Raw genomic sequence first — 17,382 nt, 5'->3', positions numbered from 1 at the left:
AGCATTCCAGAGGCAGAGATCCACCTAGATCTCTGAGTTCAAGGCCACACTGGAAACAGCTAGGCATGGTGACTCACACCTTTAATCCCAGGAACTGATGGCAGAAAGCAGAAAGGTATAAAAGGCGTGAAAAACCAGGAACTAGAGCTGGTTAAGCTTTAGGTTTTAGAGCAGTATGTTCAGCTGAGATCTATTTGGATGAGGACACAGAAGCTTCCAGTCTGAGGAAACAGGATCAGCTGAGGAATTGGCAAGGTGAGGAAGCTGTGGCATGTTTTGCTTCTCTGATCATTCAACGTTCACCCCAATACCTGACTTCAGGTTTGATTTTATTAATAAGACCATTTAAGATTCATGCTACACTAATGGACCTTTAAGATACCTATCTCTTCCAAAATAGCCCAGAAAAAAGTCCTCAGGAAAAGCATTAATGGCAGAGAAGTGAAGTTGGGGTATTTTATGTTAAGCTATTTATCAAAAATCATCTCTAAAGTTTCAGTAGCTCTAGATGAGGATAAGATAACAACTTTCCTTGTTTGAGACAAAATATAGTAAGTCATGACTTGGAAACTTGCCATCCATTCTGTGTGAAGGTATGTCCGTATGAGATGAGAACACCTTCCTTTTTAGTCATATAATGTATTATATTCCTATTATTCTTATTTCTAGTCAATTAGACTTTTGTTATATAATTAAAAACTGAAAGGTATGTTTTCATACCCAAATTTCTTGTGATTTTTTAAAAAATACTGTTTAATGAGGTGTTGGTGTGTGTGGAGGATGTTCGTGTATTGTTGTTTGATTGCCCTTTAACCTGCAGGCTCCTTGTCAAATGGTTTGTAAAGTTGTAAGATCACAGACTCTGGAGTCAGCTTTCCCAAGTTCACATCTCTTGAATTCCAATTTATGTGCTCTGAACTTGTGGCTAGGATTTAATCTCTCCAGTATACTCATTTATAAAGTGCTGGTAACAGTGGCAACCTGGTTAGAATGGTGAGAATTTGAAAGTCAGGAGGTGTGTGTGATATGTTTATAAGTGTCTGACATGCAGTAGGGGCTGTGTAGTCATTTGGTGAACAACTTTGACTTTCAAAGTACCCCTTGCAAGGTGTAATTTGTTTACATATGAGATTTTTCTAATAGGTAGGCATGTTTTATGCAAAGCCTCACATCATTGTCCTATTGAAGCACATTGAGAAACCTTGTACTGCTATAAGCCACTCTGCTTTCATTAAACTGCAAACGCAGACTATGGCAAAGCTTATACCAGTGCTTCTCAATTCTGGCTGATTAGTGCAATTTTGAAATCTCTCAAAATCAGAAACAAGACAATTCCAGTTTTAGACTCTTAATGTATAATTCAAGAAGAAAAGAACAAAGGTAGAGATCTATATTCTGCAAAGTTCCCCAAGGCTTCATGGGAAATGATAGATGAACAGTCAAGCTTGGAAACAAGAAGTCATACAAGCTCTGAGAAATTATCATGTTACACTTATCAACCAAGAGATCTAAGTGATTTGCAAGATAGAGGAAATCATGACCATGACTTAGATTTTGCTACTTCACTCAGTTTAGAGAGAAGCAAAACAGGTTATATTGTCTTTTTCTTCAATAAAAAAAAGAAAGTACCATCTTTGAAATATATTCACTAGGCTTGGTAGTCCACATCTTTAATCCTAGCACTCAGAAGGCTGAGGTAGCAGGATTAAGAGACCTCAAGGCTGGTATACACAGACCATATATGTCTATAAATCTTATATATGTGTGTATATAATCACACATGACAGAAAACTTCCCCACATGCTGCTGCTTCAGAATTCTTCAGTAAATATATAGTAGAGGAGCTTCTCTTCCCTGCTTTCTTCAGCTGTTTCTCTTTATCTTGTGTCTTCCTTTTTTCTTTCCTTTAGCTAGGTGGTTGTAACATTTTAGGAAATTGTGCTGACTGTTAGGAAGAGGGCCAGTCTGAATGAAATCTTTCTTTGTGTTGAGAGTAAAAGAAGATTGTGAGTGTGGACCCTGACTTCTAGGAATGTGGTTCCATCTCCTCCTAAGTTCTTCTCTAGTATCCAGGATGTAGAATGGCAGAGACAGAAAACTAAGGCAATGAATGCTGTTAGTTTTTTCTCAGGAAATTGTTTGAGGTACAGATTTTCCTTAGTTCACTGACTAGTATTATATTGACCAACTTAGCAAAATCATTTGTTGCTTTAGATTTTATAGTGAATGTGGTAAGGAAATCAACAAATTAGAGTCTATTGCTTGACATTTAAAGTACTTCATTATTGACATTTTTATGTTTACTGTAATAGAATTTGACATAATAAAATGACTCAATTTTTTCTTGTTCTATATATTCCAATTTTAACTAATAGAATTAACATGGATCTGTTAATTCTATCTAATTAACTGTTTGCTTTGTTGTTTTGAATTCTGCCTTTTCTAATGAAAAAATAAGTATTATTTAAGAAGGCATTATGAATAACCTGGATCTAAAGTGAATTTTTACTAAATATTATTTTTATTCTTTGAGAATATCATACATTTATATAATATACATTTATATAATATATTTGATCACAATCAATCTCCCCTCCTTCCCCCTGACTGCTCCCATACCATCTTCTCTAAATTTGATATCCTTTAAAAAAAAAAAAAAAAAAAAAAAAAAAAAAAAAAAAAAACTCTTCCACTCTAGTTGAGTTGGCTGTATATGCTCATGGGTGTGGGATCATCCACTAGACAATTGGCCTACCAGGGGCCACACTCTTAAAGAAAACTGGCTTTCCCTCCTCCAGAAGTCATCAGCTGTCAGTAGCTCCTCACCTTGCACTCCACCCCACTACACCCTTTGCTAGATGTTTTCTGGCCTCTGCAGGCACATGGTGCATATAAACACATGCAGGCAAAGTACACATCCATATAAATAAATCAGTTTTTAAAGAAAGAAGTGCAGTTCTCTCAAGTTTTTAATATTCATCAGCAGTACAAATCATTTCCTTGTTGTAAATATCATTGTGGATACAGTATTGTCAATCTTATTCAAGATACTGTCAAGTATGAGAGTTTGGCATGTGATAGAACTTGAAAGTGTCTGTAGATATCTTGAGTAGCAAAGATAATTAAAGTGATATGGGCCTCTTAACATTGGAATGACTGAGGTGTATATGTGTCTGTGTATCTCCATCCTTCTTTCCTGTACAGTACATACTTTAGAGTTTTTCTCCCTGACTAGCTGCCTTTGCCTTTGCTTGATAAATATGCCTTTTTAATGGTTCTTTTCTATTATCTGGATCCTGATTTTTTTCATTAACTTTGTTTTAATGTATTAAGATGTATCTAAATGAGAAAGCAGTTAGAAATTGGAATAATATAAAAGTACATAAAGAATTAGAATATAAAAGGACTAACAAATGTCATACTAATATAAAACACACTAACAGTGGAAGCTGCGGTGTCAACCTTGTAGACAAAGGAGAAAATACCTTTTGTCTGCAGAAGGCAGTGATCCTACATGAACATGGAGGTCTCTGTCTGATTTAGGACAGCTGGCTAAGTCTGATCGTTCCCCTCCATACATTTTCTGAATTACCACTCTATTGTTTTCCTTACTATTTTGTTCAATATCTTTGCTGATTGAGTGTACTAGATTATAGAAGCAAACAAAAAAGAAAACCAAGGAAAGCTAGCTCAACCATCTGAAGTATTGTATGGATTTCGCTTGTCTGTGTTCTGGTCCTTTTTTTTTTTTTTTTATGCTCTTTGAAACAAGGTCTGTTGTCACCCACATTAGCCGTGAATTCCTGCCTCTACTACTCAAGTACAGGGATTACAGGTTAGTTGATAGTTTTTGAAAATAGATGTTACTGTTGGCTTATTTATTTGAAGAACCTACAACCAGGATGTACAGTGTATATAGAATTGCTATTTTTCTAGTGATTGGGTTGGGTTAATTAATCCAAAGTTATCAGTTATCAACATTTTATATACAGAGGGGCTATTGAAAGTACCTTTCTTGAAGTTCTTTTTATTAAAATTGCTTTCTTGCTACACATGATGACTCAGTAATCCAAGCATGTGAGAAGCCAAAGCAGAAGAACTGCCATTAGTCCAAGACTGTTCTGGGCTAGAGTGAGTCCCTATGTTTAATAAAAAAGCAAAATATAGATGTATACTCTTTAACTCTATAAACAAAGTTTGGAAATGACTATTTCCAAAGAAAGTTCTTGATTCTTAGTACTAAGTGTGAAGTCTTGATTGTTTGCGTCTAAGTTTTGGGGAGAAGGATAGGAGGAAAGGAGCCTGGGCAGAAATTGATTGGCCCACAGCATCAGGGTGTGCTGTGAGCCCACCTCAACTGGTCTTATTTGTAATTAATTGTGGAAAGATCCTTGTTTGTGGTTCTCAACTTCCCATATTTCTTTCTTTGAGCAAATTCTGCATGAGACAGTTGTTATAACAGTTTGCTGATTTTTCTAGTCCTGTTAGAAATCCAAGTTTGTTCTTCATTTCAATAAGCAATCTTGAATAAATATAACTAGTCGTTATATTTATTCTCCCTGGATTTTTTAGCATAATAAATTCTAATCTAGAACCAAGATCCTTTTCTATAATGACCTGACTAAAAGTCAGTGATATTATTATGTAGGTAAAACTCAAGGAAAAAAGCATATGACTTGTGACCAACTATCTTAATTTATGTTTGCAAATATATATCAGGGATATGATTCAACCAAGGCCAAGTAATGTATTTTTCCTTTGTTATTAAAATCCTTTAGAGTGCCCTTTTGAGGGTATCTTCTTGCTGCGTGCCACCAGTTTATGTTTGTGTGTAATTGGATGTGTATATCTTTACCCTTTTGACATGGTATGTGCCTCTCTTAATTTTCTCAGCCACCAATGTCTCTAAAAGCTATTAGATGAAATCTGTCTAACCAGATGGATAATTATAGGAACCAACTTTTCCCCATATTAATAATAATTCTGTACACTGTGCCAGTATCATTAATTACACAACCTGTCTATATTGTTATACTTTAAGATTGTCTATAACTACTTTGGTGGCCAAGGAATGATCACATGCCAAACCTGGAGATAATCACAGGTGTAATATGTACTTTTTTATGTTAGGTTGGGACCTGTGTCTTAAATTTTTTTAATATTCACCACTGAAGACAGCTTATTAGTGATATTCTTATTGTGACATTAGGACCTTTGAGGACCCAGATCTAAAGGGTAAATCTTAACAGGGGTAAATGGAGGCCAGGAAGGAAAGGAGAGAGAATCTGTTGATTCCAGTGAAGGTAGGTTCATGGTTGGGGTAGGTCTTTCTTTTCCTTCTCTGAGAGTTTATGTTTGTATTCATCTGACTGCATATACATGTTTTAAAATAACAAGCATGTGGCTGAGCTCAGTTATAGTGTTTACCTAGCAAACACAAGGCCCTGAATTCAGTTCCCAGGACAGTCACGGAAGTGCACTAAAATGATAGTCACAAGTTTAGGGTATTTTGAACTGATTGAAGAAGTTTTTGAAATAGTAAATTTTTTTTTTCAGAATGTTAAAACATCTTAGAAGTTCTATGAAAAACCTCTGTGTATTAAATGACTATTTTCCTGGGGGCAGTTTTACCAGTTTTTAATGCTGATTTTCTTACATATTTAGTAAAGATAAATATCAGTGGCTAATTTATTCCTGATGTTTTATGTGTTTTTTTACAATTGCATTAGAATAAGCTCAATATTTGAAGTACAGATTCATACATAATTTTTATCTAATTAATTACTATACATTTCTTATATCTGGCAATAAAGTTAGTAGGAACTATCCAGCACTTAGAATGACATACCTTTTCTTAGAATGATTATTTAAAAAAAAAAAAAATCAGGATGGAGAAGTGATTAAGCAGTTAAGAACACTGGCTGCTCTTCCAGATGATGCAGGTTTGATTCCCAGCACTCACGTGGTGATTCACAAACATGTGTAACTTCAATTCTAGGACATTTAGTGCCTTTTCTGGCCCCGTCATGTACCGCACTCACATGATGCACAGACATACAGTCTAAGTACCCATAGAGAGAAAATGAAAAAGATATCAGTATAAAATATTTTCATTGCTCGTTCAGAAAAGTCTCAGTTTGAGCTGAGATGACTCAGTGGGTGAAGTGCTTCCTACACAAGCATGAGTTCTCAAAGGTGGATACATAGTACTCAAGTCAAAAACTAAACATGCCATCATGTGCCTCCAACCCAGATCCCAAGGGCAGAACAGTCTAACTGAAATGTCAAGTTCCAGATTCACGAGAAATAGCCTAAATAAAACCTCTAGCCAGCTCCTTACACAACCCCTCGATCCACACACAGAAAGGACTTAATTATGAAGCTCAGTCTCAGAATTGAAGCTATGATAAGGCAACTGAACATAAAAGTCCTTTTGATTAGCATTGTAAATCCTTTCCTCGTATTTGTTAGGTTTGTTAAAAAGACCAGGTATCTGTTTGAATGAATCAAAAAACTGAGGTATAATAAAGGATTTATTCTGTCAGTCAAATAATAACCATCATCATTTAGTATTATCCTAGATGATCTTTTAGCAAGAATGCCTAAGTGGAGAGGAAGTAAGGGATTGAAATGTAATGGGATGATCTTGTTCCCTTTTGATGAAGAAACTCCATTCTCCCAGATATCAAAGAAGGGTACATTTGGCCCAGCAAAAGCTATGTACATTGACTGAGGAACACTACCTCCTACCACCTTCATTCTATAGCCAGATCCTTTCTTTTATTGAAAATACTTGATAGTTAGAAGGCAATTTCACAAGGCCTGTGTGTGTGTGCATGTATGTGATTTGAAATGTCTGTGTATGGATGCATAAAATTTAAAAGATGTCTATATGTAGTGAATCAAGTTGAGGCTCTCTTGTACTTGTTTTGTTTTTTTGTTTGTTTGTTGTTTTGTTTTGGGTTTTTTTTTTAGATTTATTTATTTATTATGTACACAGAAGAGGGTGCCAGATCTCATTACAGATGGTTGTGAGCCACCATGTGGTTGCTGGGAATTGAACTCAGGACCTCTGGAAGAGCAGTCGGTGCTCTTAACTTCTGAGCCATCTCTCCAGGCCTGTTGTACTTGTTAAATGCTTTTGTAAGATCCCTTTCTCCATCTCCAAGATGACTAGTTCAATAAGATAGAAGCCATTATTGATGTATTTATTAGTCTCCACAAGCTGATTCCTGGTTTTGGTTTTCCTTAGAAACAGCATATATATTTTGGTTTTCATATAATAGAAACAACATAATATAATACATTCTTTCTTTTTGTCTGATTTCTTCAGCCTGTTTTGTTGTCATTCCTTGTATATATAGTTTTATGTTATTGTTGTTTTTAATCAAAGCAGCATTTTGATTTATAACTGTGTTCACCCATTTTGGATATAAAACCTATTTCTGGTTTTGAACTGTTTTGAGTAATAAATATTTATATGGTTTAGTATCCTTTCTTTTGCATACATACATCTACAGGGTAGAATTGCTACATTATAGGATAGTTATGCAATTAACTTTGTAAGGAACTTTCACTTTTTCCCAAAGTTGTATTATTTTTCATTCTTATCAGCAAACTATGATATCCTAATTGTTCCTTATCCTTGCTCACATTTGACATTGTCAGTTTAATTTATCCTGGTAAGTGTAAGTTATGTTAAAATTTGATGAGATAAGTTTGTCAACACTTTTATGAAGATAGTCATAAACTCCATGGTTTTATTTGTCCTCTTAAACTCAGTCATGCAATTTTTTCTCTATTAGTTATTTGAGAATTTTATGCAATGTGTTTTGATCATAGATCATATTCACCTCTTCTCCGATTCCTCCCACTTCCACCCCTACTCCCATACTCTCTACCCATCCAGCTTCGGTGCCCTCTTTTTAGTTTAGTTGTTTGGCTTTTTTTTAACCCATCAAGTCTAGTTTGTGCTGCCCATATATTCTTGGATGTAGACTTCCACAGGGGTGTAGTCCATTTACCAGGGACTACACTCTTAAACTGTCAGCATTTTTAAGGTAGTTTTGGTTTTTGGGTTTTGTTTTTTGTTTGTTTTTTTTTTGTTTGTTTGTTTGCATTCTAAGAATATTTTCAAACTCAAACATTCTTTTCTGTGGGTTTTTTATCTTATATTTTGCTGGTTTTTACATTTATGTGTTTAATCCATTAGAAATAATTTTTAAGGTGATACAATGTATAAAGATTGAGGGGTTTTTTTAATATGCATTTCAGCACACATACAATTGCTTTTCATAAATATGGTTTGTCAGAACACAGTCCAAGAATGGAGTCATGTGAGGGGAATTCTGAGTGCTTGTGGGAAAAATTTCAAAAAAAAAAAAACCAGGCAAGAGTCTTGTGGCCTCAGTTTCTTCAAAAACAAGGAATTGTTCTTGGAATGTGCTGTTGTGCCCCTCTCAGGTGTGGCAGTTAGGAGTGAGTTGACTTTTAATTCATTACAACTGGCTATTGTTACTTGTTTATATGCCTCTATGCCTGCCACGTGTTACTTATCCTTGTGATTAGACACTTTACTCATGTGATTCTTAACCCTGAGTGTAAATTGTCTGATGCTCTAAATAAAGTTGACTATTGAATAAGACTTTAGTACACCTCATTCTTAGGCTCTGCTCTCCTAGGTTCACACTGCCAACTAGAGAAGTAAACAATGGTTGTTTCAGTACTCTTTGTAATACTAATTATTCTTGCCAAGTTCTTTTATAAATTTGCATGATCACATACTGATTTGTTTTTGAGCTTTCCATTTTCTTAGCTGTTATAGTTCTTTTCTTTGGTGACATGCTAGGATTAACCTTTAATTTTCTATTTTAAAAGTATGTAAAACTTTTATTGTGATTGCAAAAATAATTAATATTTTAAACACTATCTGACCCATGTACATAAATATATGTAGGTTTGTTTTTAAGAAACTCGCAGAATTGTTTTACAATTTTTAATATTAGGTCTTTATCTGTAAGTAGGTAATTGTTTTAGATGCTTCTATAAGTAACATTTTTAAAATTCCATGTGTTTGTCATTTATAACTGGTTTAAAAAAATTTATTTTCATGTAAATGATGTACATTCCTCCAAGAGTCAGTTTAATAGTTCCAGTAGATACTCACTAGGATTTTGTACATAGATAGACATGTAATTTGCAAGTGAGGATAGCTTTACTTCCTTCTGATTTCTATATTGTTTTTAGTATAAGGATGTGGTGCTTTTATAATGTATTTACACATTTATATATAGATAATTTATCACCTTGAATAAAATTTTTATTATGTTAGTAATAAATTCAAGTGAATTTTATATTAAATGTGATTTTTCTCTTCTCAATGTAATGAATTGTATTCTTTGATATTTTAAATTTTTTGATGCTTGAGATTGAGCCTAGGGTCTTGTATAAATGCTAAGCTTTCCTGTAGCAGAGAACTATACCCTGCGCCTGTCATTGATTTGTTAATATTAGACACCAAGTTAATGTCAGCATAAATCCTACCTAAATTGGCTAGTTTTATTTTCATGACTTTCTCTGGTGTTGTTTCATTCATAAACTAAGTTTGAAAATGTTCCTCACTCCTTAGTCACCATCTTTTCCTTCTGTCCTATTGAGCTATTTTGCATTTTTATTACTTGTCAATCTTATTGGCATAAAGTTATTCATAGTGATTTATTATTTTAGTGCCTGGGATATCAAATGATATATAAAGCCATGGGAGTCTGTTTAAGAAGTATTAGGGAAATTTATTAAGGTAAATTGAGGAAATCCACTTACGAATACTGAACGGAGTACACAGCTTAAGTCATCCTCTGATCTGACTGGGATTTGATAATGTGGATTAACATTAGTTTTGCTTTTTTAAAATTACTGTTATTTTCCTGTCACTGTGTAGTTTTACCATATAAAAGTAAAGTTTATTATTCAGACCTAGAATCAAGGAGAACTGACCCCCAGGCAAATTACTGAAGCACTGCTTCTTTGTAGTTTCCTCCTTCATGATATTTTCCATACAAATTCTAGTCCAACCATGGTTATTGCAACCTCCCAGTACTCTTAAATCATTCTTGGCCTTCTCAATTCAGTGAGCCCCCATCTTCTGCTTAGATTTCTCTATGCTATATTTAGATTCCCCTTTTCTACTTTATGGTCCAGAAATTGCCTCTAAGCAGAAAGCTCCAGGGTGTTTAGGAGCCTCACAGTATTGGTTTCTTTTCTCAGGGATTAGAGTACTATGCTGTCTATACTCCAGTGGTGCCATATATATTTTGTTCACTCTTCTAGTTACTCATAGTAGAAGAACAGATCCCAATTGTTTACTATGTCCTGGCCAGAAATAATAGTTGTTTATTTATGCGTATTTTATTTGTATATGTGTGCTTGCATATGTGCCTATTATATAATAAAATGTATTCACGTTTCAAATAATTATATCTCTCTAGGAATAAATTCTCAAACTTAAACTAAGCAAATACTTATTCTTGGTCAGGTTACTTAGGATTTTAACATAGTGATTTTGTTAAGCACTATTGTAGAGAGAACACTGCACTGGCATTATTGACGAATTTGGTATATGTGATTTCTGTTTTTATAAAAAACCCTGCTAAGTTTTCCATTGTCTTTCTTAATCTTTAGATGGAGAAAAAGTGGACACAATGTACTAGCTGTCTTTGAGGAGAGTTTTGCAGTAAGCTACACAAAAAAGAAAACAAATAATGAGAATTGCTGTCATTTTTATTTCACAAGTAAAATCTCCACCTAGCAAGACTATAATTATAGCAAGCAAACACCAGTCACCCAGAATGCAAATATGGCTTGGCTTGTTCAAAGCTTTTAAGTAATAACCTCTAATAACAGAAGTAAAGTTTCTGGTTTTGTTTTTCTGTTAAATTGAAAAAAAAAATCTAGTACTAAATTTCTCCTTTGTATGGTCTTTGGAGGAAGGGTGTACTAAGATGTGATGATGTTATTTTTTTATTTCATTGTTTTCTACTTTGAATAGTTCTGAGTGTGTGTAAGAATTCTTAGGACACTGTGCTATGTATATGTCAATCCTGAAAGACCATTTGAGCTAACTCAGTTTATACATTGACTTGTTAATAGGTTGTGTATTACTTATCTGTCTCCGTGGACCGGGGGTGTTAGGAGTTAACCTCTGGCAACAACAGTTACATCATCTATAAATGGCAATACTAAGATTGCAAACAAGACGTGTTTGTGCACAGTGGGTAGTTATCAGATGTCTTATTCCTTGATCTAGCATGCTGTAGACTTCAAACTCCTCTTGTGTGGTCATTTAGATAAATTGCCCTGTTTATATATTAACTCTAAACTTGTATATTGTGAGATATTCTAAGTTAGGGTTCTAATCCAAATACTGAAACTTTTGAACACCAACATAAGGAATTGTATTTTTATATTTGAGTCTTGTTCTAGACAAGAATACTCAATCTGTATATATCATACTTTCCCATGTTTCCTTGCCCCAGGAATCATATGACTGAATTACATAATTTATAGTCTCAGTGCATGGCAGAAAGGGGTTCCCTGCTAGTCAAAGTCAGTCCTCATGTTCACCTCTGCCTTCCTCTTTACATTAAAAAGTCACTAGAACCAAAATGAAAGAAAGTACTAATGCTAAATCTGAAAGCTTTTCATTGTCCTTATATCATATGTTCCCATAGCAATGGATGGTTCTTAAGGGCCCTGGTACCGAGGTATCTGTTCTAGCATTAGCCTTCTCGGAAAGTGTGGAGTTTTAACCCTTCTTAAGCAGCAACCAATTGATTGGAGTTTTTTTGGTTTTGTTTTTCTTTCTTTATTTCTTGTTACTTTTTGCAAGCCAGTCTTTTCTGGGTACTCTAGAGGTGATTTTGGTATCACACAGACAGCTTTTGTTTCAGTGTTTTACTGTTTTCTGAGGCAGGTGTAAGAATTCTGCCTCCTGATCTTTGTAAACTCAGATCAGTGAAAGAGTAAATAATCCCATTTGCTTCCTGGTCCTTTCACTTCACACACCTTCTCAGTATGACAGCATCGATAGTGTGTGTGATCACCCAAAGAAAATGTCTGAACTTTCACTTCACACACCCTCTCAGTATTGTAATTACCCAAAGAAAACATCTGAACTAGCTCTCAGTGAACCTGCATTCTCCATCCTACCATTGCAAGAAAAACACCCAACTAGCAAAAGATTAGCAGTGCCCATTCTCACATCTTGTTTCTCTTGATACAAGTGTGACCTTGGATGCTGTCTCCACTGACTACATTGAAGGGTATTCTAATCTCTCTCAAAACTGTGACAATAGAACCAATTATTTATTTGCTCATACAAAGGTAGTAACAAAAAAGTAGTTTTCAGATGGAGCTTTCTTTACCTAAAAAAATCAAAGAAATTTTAAAAAAGAAATATATATTTGTAAAATACATATTTCTTATGTCATACAAGGAAACTAAGTTTATAATTCAGCTTGGCTAATGTGACATTCTTATACAGATTATAAATTTATTTCTGCTTATACTTTGGTCATGAAACCTTAAGTAAAGGATATTCAGGCAGATTCCAGTCTTCATTAAAACATGGCCATTTTGTCTGGTTCTCGGAGCTATCATTTAGATTTTGTCTGTTAGCCATATGGTTTGTATTACAGTCTTAAAAGTCTGTCCACCACTTAGCTGCCTATCTTTGTGAGCAAGACTTCAGTGCATCTCTGAGTTCTGGAGCTACATACTCTCCGGAGATATGTCTGAACCCTGAGATTGTTTCTCTTCCTACCCTTTCCTGCTTTCCAAACAAATGGGGTTTTTCCCCTTAAGGCTTAAAACATGAAAGTACTTTGTGACATAAATTCTCACTGAGGTTATTACAAAACTGTTACTAACACACAGGTTGAATAGAGGAATATCTTACTGGGGAAAAAAATGAAACAAGCTTTCTTTCTGTAAGATGAATATTCTGCTATCCATGTTTTTCTGGTTGTACATATCTGCCCATGGAGATTTGTACTAGATACTAACATGTCAGTTCTTTGTATTTTATGGTAAAGACTCAATTAATAGAGAATGTTCTAGAGAAGCAGATGCTCACTGTTTTTCAAGTTAACTTTACATATGCTAAAAGCTGTCTTTCCACTTTCGATTCCCTTGGTATCTTAGGGTGAAGTAGAGGAAGAAGGGTGAAGAAGAAATTATTCTCTTCAACTGCCCTGCAGGAAATCCTCCTCTGTTTCTAAAGCTCTTGTTTTTGTTTTTTTTTCCCCCCTAGGAGTCTAATGTGCTGATTGCTGCTAACAGCCAGGGTACAATTAAGGTAAGCCATTTCATATACCCCCCATTTAAACTCAGATCCTTTTCTTAACAGGTTCTTGGAAATATACAGCTGTACTGAGCCTTCGTGATTATTTCAAATTAGGGGTTTCAGTCCTCAGAAATGACTTAATTGGTATTGAAAGAAATAGGTAGCTTGCAGTTACGGAGATGATCATGCTTCTTGGGGCTGGGCTACATGGATTGATAAATGGTCAGATAAACAGATGAGGACTTTTGAGCGTTTACTCTGGACCAACATAGCCATACATAGGCTATCTAGTACACAGTCAGTCTGTGGTAGAATCTTGGGTACAGATGTATTTGCTCTCTTCATCTGTGCTTTGTTCTTCCTCGTGTTTCTCTTTCTTCACTTCCATAGCAAGTAGATTTTTTTTAATCCCTCCTTGCTAAGCTGGGAGTCAGCTTGGAGAGGAAATTTTAGTGTTCTGTAATCTGAAAATCTATGAACCCGAGAGCACAGTCTGAGTGACAGAGTCATAGTTTTCTGCATATGATCTTTTTTTAGTTAGTAGTTCAAGGACATCAAACTTTCATTTGATTATAACTTGTAGTATTTAGCCCTTGGGCATAATGCATTATTTATGTAAATAAATGCTAAGCTAAGCAGTGAAATTTTTCTAAACAAAACCTTGTTTGGATGGAGATTTTTAAATACGTAAATTTAGCTAACACATATTCTGAGAGAACATCTTCCTTCGATATGTTCTTCTGGAAATTTCACAAAGCATTTTTTTATACTGTGTCTATCTTGACATTTATTTTGCCACAATTTCCTTTAATTCATAAATGCACAGTTGCCCAAAGCATCAAGGGAGCAAATTCAAACTAAGCACATTCTGTGAAGATGAAACATACAAACTCAAGGAAGAACTGCATTGGTAACTAGTCAGGGTAACTCATATGACAGTTGCCTTTTTCAGGCACATAGTCTATTTGATAATATCTTTTCTTAAGAGGGACCACAACTTCAATGAAAACAAGGCCTTTGCACTGATCAGCATTAGTTCCTTTCTGGAGGTCTCAAGCAAGATTAACACTAGGGCTTGGAATTTGATTGAAGTCCCTAGTCCCTAGTTTCACATTCTCTTGGCAAGGCATGGATTGAAAATGGAACACCTTAATCAACAGTCTAGACATACGGAGCAAATGGAATTATTAACATCCCTATAGTAACTCCAAGGCTATAATGGAATCCTGTAGACTCACAGAACCAAACAAGATTTTTCAGCATTGGCCTGTCATGTTCAGAGAACCCTAATGTACTACAACGTGCACACAAAAAGCATCATGAAGTTCAAGAGAAGGTGAAGGGTTGCACATCTCAGGTTTTTATGACGTAAAGTTACAGTGTCCGTGGAACAGTCCTTGACAGTCTCACAACCACTTTCATGTTCTCAGTCCTTTCTTAGCCATTTCCTTCCTTGTTTCCTCACTTTTAATTTTAATGTCATCACAGCTTACTTTTATGTCATGCTAATAACTTAACACTAAAAATCTACGTATTTTGATACCAGATGGTTGACATTGAAATTGAAATCAACAGGAAAGGCAACATTGATATCCTCTAAATCTTGATTGCTAATGTTGCCTTAATGTTGGCAACCTAGTGCTTATTAAGAGAAGAAATACTAAAATCCGTAACAATATTTTTCCTTAAGAGTATATTTAGATACCAGAAAATACTCCCAAGATATTCTGTGCATGCTTCACCTCAGCCCATTTGTATCCTTCAGTTTCACATAGTTCACTTTAAAGGCTCCCTGACTAGTGCAATAACTAATTTGAAATTTTTCATGCCGTGCTTGAATTGAAAGAAGGAATGAACATCTGGTTCCTTTCAGTTCTTTGACATTATACCAGTTAGTAGGTATTTTTATTTGGTTTTCCAGTGGTACATACAGTAAAGTGTCATTAAACTCTGTATGTTTTATAACAACTCTATAGAACTTTTCCTTCTATTTCCCCCATTAGGTGCTAGAATTGGTGTGAAGGGATTCCTGAAGTCAAATTGTGTTTGATCCTCCCGAAAAACCATCTGCAGCTGATGATGAGAAAGAAAAAAATGGCATGTGATGTCTCTCCAAAGTCAGCCTGGGTTTGGGATTTGTTCTGAGTACCTTCTTTCCTCCTTTTACACCATTGAGACATTGGGAATACCCAGAGAATTCTCCGCCATCAGTGTAACCATGAACTTCGCTGTTGGCAGTGTGGCTAATTTTTGTGATAGGGAAACAAATTCTTTTAAATAAAAATAATAAAAGTTTATTGAGCCACAGCTGAGCTGGGAATGCATTTGTCAGGTGTGGTGAGAGTCTTTTGAAGAAGTAGCAGGTGTGGGCTGTAGAGAAGGTACTGCCTGGGGCAGGAGAGAGGCTCAGTGAAGAAGAGCACTGGCTGCTCCTACAGAGGATCCAGGTTCAGTTCTCAGCACCTGCTGAGTAAGTACCTCGCAGCTACCTGTAGCTCCAGTGGGAGATCTGGCATCCTCTTCTGGCCTCCTGGTGCACCAGGTATGCATGTGGTATACGTACAGACATCCAGGCAAAATGCTCACACATTAAAATGAAAATAAATCTTATTTTAAAAGAAAAAAAATGTACTGGCGAGTAATTTTAAAGTTGTTTTTCCCACCCCTTTTGGAATTGTGCATATCAACATGAACAAAAGATGAAATGTGTGGATTCCTTCCAGTGAGTTTAATGATTGCAATAAAAAAGATTAAGAATCTCTTTCTATGTACCCTGATGAGATTATCATTATCTTTTGGGTCCCTCCAGAGCTGGTCAAAGATCTAAGAGTTTGACTTACTGAGATCAAGTAAAAAAGGAGGGATGGTCCTTACAACTAGTTCTCTTTGGCACCAATAAGCCTTTGATAAAACCAAATCAGCTTTTCTTTTAACCAGACCTATCAGATTGTACTGGCCAAGACTGATGAGTGACTTGGAGCAAGGTCAGAAGACCTTTTCTGTAAAGGGACAGATAGGAACTATTTTAGGCTTTGCTGGGGATGTGGTCTCTGTTACAACTGCTGAGCTTGCTCCACTGGTGCAGCAGAAAAGTAGCCACAGATATATGGACAAATGAGCATGGCAGCTCATTATCTGCAAGCCCCTGACTTAGAATTAAACTTGTATGCTCTGGTACCCTCAGCTTCAAAGCCATGTGACCTCCTAAATTGTAGAGTTAGTTTATAAGTCATTTTCACATCAGACCATTGGGTCGAGCAAAAGTAACATGGAGAACTACTTAAATTCTGAATACTTTCCAGCAAAAATGGTTCAAGCAAAATTCTCCACACATTTCATGAAACATTTGCAGGGAAGGTTTGTTAAGTACAAGTATGCATGAAGAATACACTATCTCAGTCGATCCCTCAGCTAAAGGTTATTGAGACCTAAGTAAGCTTAAATTTTTTTCCTCTGAAATTATTGAAGCCAAGTGTCTCTTGGAATTTAGAATCTTTTGAATAACAGAAAATTCACAAAACACATGTAACTATATTAAATAGCAACCCCTCCAAAACTAAAGCAGTATTCCATGGTCCAACACTTCTGCAGCAAAGCATGCATATTCACATTGTATGAGATTGGTTAATAAAGAGGAAAAAGAGTCCTACAGTAGTTTAGGCAAGGTTTTATCTCCAAATGATTTTTCCTCAAACTTGGGTGAAAGTTATTAGTTTTCATAGCTTCAAGAGAATTGCATCTTACATGACTTATAAAATTTAAAACCTGCTGCACGTTTGGCCCCAAGTCTGAGAGAAGGGCTACTATTTGGGGGCTAGAGAGACGGCTCAGTAGTCAAGAGCACTGCTGCTCCTGTAGAAGACCCAAATTTGATTCCAAGAAACAACAGATCTGCTCACAACCGGTTATAACCCCAGTTCCAGGGACTCTGACATGGTACACAGATATACATGGCGGTGAAACACCCATACACGTGAATAAATCTTCAAAAATTCAAGTTACCATCTGTCACCAATGAACGTTAAGATGAATGAATGGCAAGT

General features: G+C 35.5%; 1 protein-coding gene and 1 non-coding gene across 5 annotated transcripts in view; both read left to right on the top strand.

The window, feature by feature from the left end:
* Positions 1 to 15,663, top strand: part of Cop1 (COP1 E3 ubiquitin ligase) — a 129,632-nt gene extending 113,969 nt beyond the window's left edge. For all 4 annotated transcript variants that reach the window (XM_059281137.1, XM_059281136.1, XM_059281140.1 and 1 more), the window contains exons 19-20: positions 13,307 to 13,351; positions 15,343 to 15,663. In XM_059281137.1, the coding sequence (XP_059137120.1) occupies positions 13,307 to 13,351; positions 15,343 to 15,360 (63 nt within the window). In that variant the 3' untranslated portion in view covers positions 15,361 to 15,663. The remainder of the gene's footprint in view (positions 1 to 13,306; positions 13,352 to 15,342) is intronic.
* LOC131925884 (small Cajal body-specific RNA 3) lies at positions 3,442 to 3,581 on the top strand. Its single transcript, XR_009383384.1, has one exon. It is a non-coding gene; the product is annotated as a small Cajal body-specific RNA 3 (non-coding RNA).
* Positions 15,664 to 17,382: the final 1,719 nt, after the last annotated feature.

Source organism: Peromyscus eremicus, chromosome 15 (genome assembly GCF_949786415.1).
Source record: "Peromyscus eremicus chromosome 15, PerEre_H2_v1, whole genome shotgun sequence".
In the NCBI taxonomy this organism is placed as follows: Eukaryota; Metazoa; Chordata; class Mammalia; order Rodentia; family Cricetidae; genus Peromyscus; species Peromyscus eremicus.
This window is presented reverse-complemented; position numbering and strand designations above follow the sequence as displayed.